The 5,051-nt window shown below is 37.1% G+C and overlaps 1 protein-coding gene and 1 long non-coding RNA gene across 2 annotated transcripts in view; both read left to right on the top strand.

Annotated features, from left to right (window-relative positions):
- LOC128250162 (uncharacterized) overlaps nt 1–326 on the top strand; it is a 12,179-nt gene extending 11,853 nt beyond the window's left edge. Inside the window, exon 3 of the mRNA XM_052974904.1 lies at nt 116–326. Within this exon, the coding sequence (XP_052830864.1) occupies nt 116–326 (211 nt within the window). The remainder of the gene's footprint in view (nt 1–115) is intronic.
- A 4,182-nt stretch (nt 327–4,508) lies between these two features.
- Nucleotides 4,509–5,051, top strand: part of LOC128250053 (uncharacterized) — a 5,311-nt gene continuing 4,768 nt past the window's right edge. Inside the window, exon 1 of the long non-coding RNA XR_008266167.1 lies at nt 4,509–4,720. This is a non-coding gene — a long non-coding RNA (uncharacterized LOC128250053). The remainder of the gene's footprint in view (nt 4,721–5,051) is intronic.

The raw sequence follows: 5,051 nt of genomic DNA, 5'->3' as shown, positions 1-5,051 counted from the left end.
TAGTAACTGGGGCAAAATGAGTAACTTCTGATTTCTTGTTTTTTCTTCCTACCTGTTTGAAATCATTACATTGCAAATATTACATCATTATTTTGTACTGTTGCATCGTCTTTAGGAGTGAAAATTGGTCAACACAGTTGTTGTCATTGAGGTTCAGTGATTCTGAAACAGAATCAGGTGGCAGGTCTTCTTTTTCCAAGAAATTTTTCCTCAACTGTGATCCAATTGTAATTGAATTGCTAATAAAATATCTTGATAATTTCTGGTGTTTATCAATCAATATTCTTTTCTCTGTTGGATTCCAAGTCAATTTTTTCCCACACTAATGTATAATTTGAGAATTTTCAAATTTAAAAAAATGACGTCTAAAATCGAGTAAGATGAGTAATGTTTAATTTCAATAATTTCTTCTCTTTAATTGCATGGTAAGTAAATATATCATGGAGAGGAGAAGTCCAGCAAATTGTGAAGAAGCTAAAGATAATATTCTATGTTGAGTTTTCTTTTTATTTAGTTGAGTTTTGTTAATTTCAAATCATGTGCTAGTTTTCCCTGATCCTCTTTCATTTGACCTAGATATTAAAAAATTTTTTTTTTGCATTTTTGATGCTTCTGATATCTTGGGATGAATATTGATGTGTATGAGTTTGTTTTCTGGAGAATTGAAGCAACAAGTTTGCCTTTATCTTTGTTTACTCATTTTGCCTCATCTAAATCTGTCTTTTATATGCTCAAAGAGAACGGCGATAGTTTTCTGAAATACTGATCAGATTATGTTATAATATTTTTAATGCATTTAAAGAAGGCCATTTGCTTAGCTGATATATTTTTACTAAGCTTGTGAACATTTGTAAAAAACATATTTTGTTTCAAAGTCAAAAATGCAGTAAAAACACCTAATTTTGCCCCACCCCTATCCCAAAATGCTGGCAATTATTTCAAAGTTGAAGGATTTATTGCGGCATGAGAATTCACATGAAAATGCTAAGAAATTTTGGAGTGAAAGGCAGAAATGTAGGACAATTAGAGTATATTTACATTGGTAGATGAAGATCAACTGAGAAAAATCTCTACTATTTACAATCTTTGGAGAAGTGACTTGATTTTTGTGCAGTAATGAATTTTCTTTCTGTGGTAACAACAATAACTGTGGTGTTATGAGCCAGGCTGTATTGTAGGGAAGGACCAGAAGTGAGGGAGTATGCATGTCCTGTCAGAAGTGGGGCCTGTGGGTCCCACCGGAAGGGCCATGGTGGGTATGTGGGGTCGGTGAGGCACGAGCAGTTAGTTAGCAGTGGACAGCGTATGAGAGTAAACCTGTTAGACAGTATGGCAGCAGAGAGAGCATGTGCACGTTGTGAACGACCCCTTCCACATAGATAGATGGTACAATGGCAGACAGAGCCCATGGATGTTGTGAGTGACCCTTCTAGATAGACAAGTAAGACTACAGTAGTTCTCTCTCTGCTTCTATCTTTTCCTCTTTCACATTACAAGCTATTTCAGCTAAAAAAAAAAAAAATGATGGGTATGGTCTGCATTTTGAACAAGATGGTTAGACCATTTTGTGGCGAGGGAGACGTTGCCGCTTGGTTGAAAAAAATTAAGTTGGTGGCAAGACTCCACAGTATAGATGACCTAGCGAGTTTCATACTGTTGTACCTTGATGGATCAGCGTTGGCGCTATACCTGGAAATGGAGGAGAAGGACCAGTTAAGCACAGAAAACATTGAAGTCCAGCTGATGGAGGCTTTTACGGAAGGGCCATTCATGGCATATGGTCGACTGCAGAAAGTGAAGTGGACGGGTGAACAGGTCGATGTGTTTGCCAATGAAATCAGGAGATTGGCCAAACTTGCAGGATACAAAGACGAAGGACTGGAACAAACAGTTAAATTTGCATTTGTGACAGGATTTCCTGACCACATGTCAGTTGAACTGCAAAAGTTGCTGAATATTCACTTCATGGTGATGGGAGAAGTAGTATCTCGGGCCAGAGTCCTTACCTTGTGTTGCAGGATAACACTGCTAGCCGTGACTGCAACAATGAGAAGGAGTCAAACAAAGAGTGGCAGAGAGGGATCAAACAAGGAATGTGTGTGACCCTTCAAAGGGCAGTGTTTTTGGTGTCAGGGTTCGCATATGGTGAGAGACTGCAAGGAACCCAAGCCTGGAGTAATTTGCTATCAATGCAGACAAATAGGCCACATCACAAGTGAATGCGTTCAGGGAAATGGTCTAAGGGAGACTACTGTGCCGGTAATTGTCCTATCAAAAGAATAGAGGCATGTATACGGTCGTTGCCAGTAGTGGCCGTCGTGGTGGCGGGAAAGGTTGTGGAGAGGCATCATCGCACCATCAATACCATAGTAGAGAGGGGCCACATATCACTGGTCGAGGCAGTTATTTGGTATAATATGTTGCCCAGGTTGGGACAGGCTGAGGAGCCAGTGTCACACAGGGCAATATTTGAGTATGAATGGAGACATCCATGTACTGCATCGCCACAACCCACAGAAGAGAAAGAGCATGCCTTTGTGCAGGTTAGGAAAAGGGGACAATAACCTCTGTAAATTCGAGCAACAATGTGTCTGTAGATGGCATGTCATGTCATGTTTTGGATGTGCACAGGAGACCATCACTGCTATGGAGGATGGAGCCAACAGTAATGGACAAGAGGACGAAGCTGGGTGTGGGCAGGTTGGTTGAATGATCTTCAGATTGGGGGGGGGGTTGTTATTAGCCAGGCTGTGTTGTAGGGAAGGACCAGAAGTGAGGGAGTACGCATGTCCCATCAGAAGTGGGGCCTGTGTGTCCCACAGGAAGGGCCACGGTGGACATGCGGGGATGGCAAAGCACGAATGGTTAGTTGGCAGTGCACAGTATACAAGAGCAGACCTGTTAGATGGTAGGGCGGCAGAGCATGTGGACGTTGTGATTGACCCTTCCAAATAGACATATAAAGCTACCGTAATTCTCTCTCTGCTTCCGTCTTTTCCTCCTTCACATCGCAATAATGATATCAAAGTCTTTGAAATTTTTCTATGACTTTTTGAAATATCTTCAGTGATATTTAAGAATGCATTGTACACATCTGTTAAGATGCAAAATGAAATTATATGATTTATGAAAGATGTTGTCTTGAATCAAATAAGTGATGATATTCATCAATCAGATACCACCTTTCTTTTACTATTAAATGCAATCAAATAATATTAGTAGGATCATGAGATCCTACTAATATTAAAAATATCTTAGTCATTATAGAGTTTGTAAAAGTGGTGGGGGGCATATCAGAAAGTCCAATTGCTTTAACTATGACCAAAAACTTAAAGGCTGAAATTTTGGCTAATGCTATATTGTTTAAAGTATTGAAGATGCTAGACTAAAGTTAGAAAATATTAAATCTCAGTGCTATGATGGTGCTTCAATAATATCTAGCTGAATTGCTGGTGCCCAAGAAATATTGCAACAGAAATACCATATGTGCGCAACTTCAATCACCAGTTACATTTAGTTATAGTTCATGCAGTTGAAGTGCTTTTTTAGCATTTATTGGAATAACAGTGGTCTGGGCATCTAGCAACTATTATCACAACACTTACCAATCATGAACACATAGTGCAAGTGCTTCAGAATGTTGAAAATGATAGTTCTAAGATAAACACCAATTGGTATTTTGAAACAGATTACAAGCCTCAGATTTATCTTTTATTGCCATTCTTCTTGAAGATATTCTGAAAGTTTATTTTTGTTGTTGTATCCAGGTGATCTTTTATTTTGAGCATGTGTATTTCTTTGTGTAACTAATCTGAGGCACTAGTCTCTATGTAGCCTATGATTGTGAGAAGTTTGGTATTTCTTATGAGAATTTTACTTTGATAAGAATTCTCTAGAGTTCAATATTACTTTTGAACACTATTCTGATGTAATATCATCTGCACATTGTTTGGGCTGCATGAGTCAGGCCCTCGGGGAAGAAGACATATGCTTCAAATGGCACTGTACTGTTTACTGGAAAAGGCATTGAAGAATTCATGTCTGCTTTAACAGCAAAGAAGTTAACTAGAAAAAATAATTGGTGTAATGCTGATCTTACTGGTAATTGTTAGAAGAAATAGCACTAAGACTTAACAGTCACTCTAGCCATGTTATATATAGATTGAACATGTTACTTGATAAAAAATAACTGAGACTTTTAGTGAAAATTAACTTTTTTTATAGTAATTGGTGCTAAAGCAAAATAACAATGGATAAAGTATTGGATTATGTTTTAATGGTTGCTATGTTCAAATTCACAGCAGACATTTTATCATATTTCATGGGAGAAACATTAAAATAATACAACTATCTGGAAGAAAAGTGTGAAAATATTTTGTTGAAGTAGTTTAATTGAATTTACATTTTTTATCTGATCTTATCAAAATTGTCTATTTAAAAGCATATTTAAGTAGAATTAATGCAGAAGCAGAACACCATCTACCAAACAGTATCAGATACATTATAATTAGGACACCTACACATCTAAATGTTCCTCTATTGACAAAGTCTTATTACATTAATTACTACAATCTTTAAGTAAATAGAAAAATTTGTTAAACATCACTGATATATTCATGAAGTGGTAAGCTCCCAGGAATGAGAACCCAGGTTCAAAATTTCCCCAAGATGCGTGATGAAGGCCAGAGGGTATATCAGCCAAAATGTTCTCATTCCTAAGGTATATTTTCGATGTTATTATTATTATTATTATTATTATTATTATTATTATTGTTCAGTAGTTTTATTTTTATAACGTTCTTTCACTTCACTACCGAGTGCAGCTCTGTGCGCCTTGGGTATGTGCTGTGGTTTGCTGTGATGCTCTTATGGTTACTGTATTGAAAGTGTTTTGCGTAGGATGTGTGCAGTACCCAGTGGTGCAATTTTCTGTATGTTATATATATTTGTAAGTCCTGGTGTTTTTGTTATGTATTTGTCTGAATATTTTTTTATTATACCTAAGGCACCTACTATGATAGGAATTGTTTCTGTTTTTAAATTCCATATTC

This window comes from Octopus bimaculoides, chromosome 19 (genome assembly GCF_001194135.2).
Source record: "Octopus bimaculoides isolate UCB-OBI-ISO-001 chromosome 19, ASM119413v2, whole genome shotgun sequence".
Classification (NCBI taxonomy): domain Eukaryota; kingdom Metazoa; phylum Mollusca; class Cephalopoda; order Octopoda; family Octopodidae; genus Octopus; species Octopus bimaculoides.
This window is presented reverse-complemented; position numbering and strand designations above follow the sequence as displayed.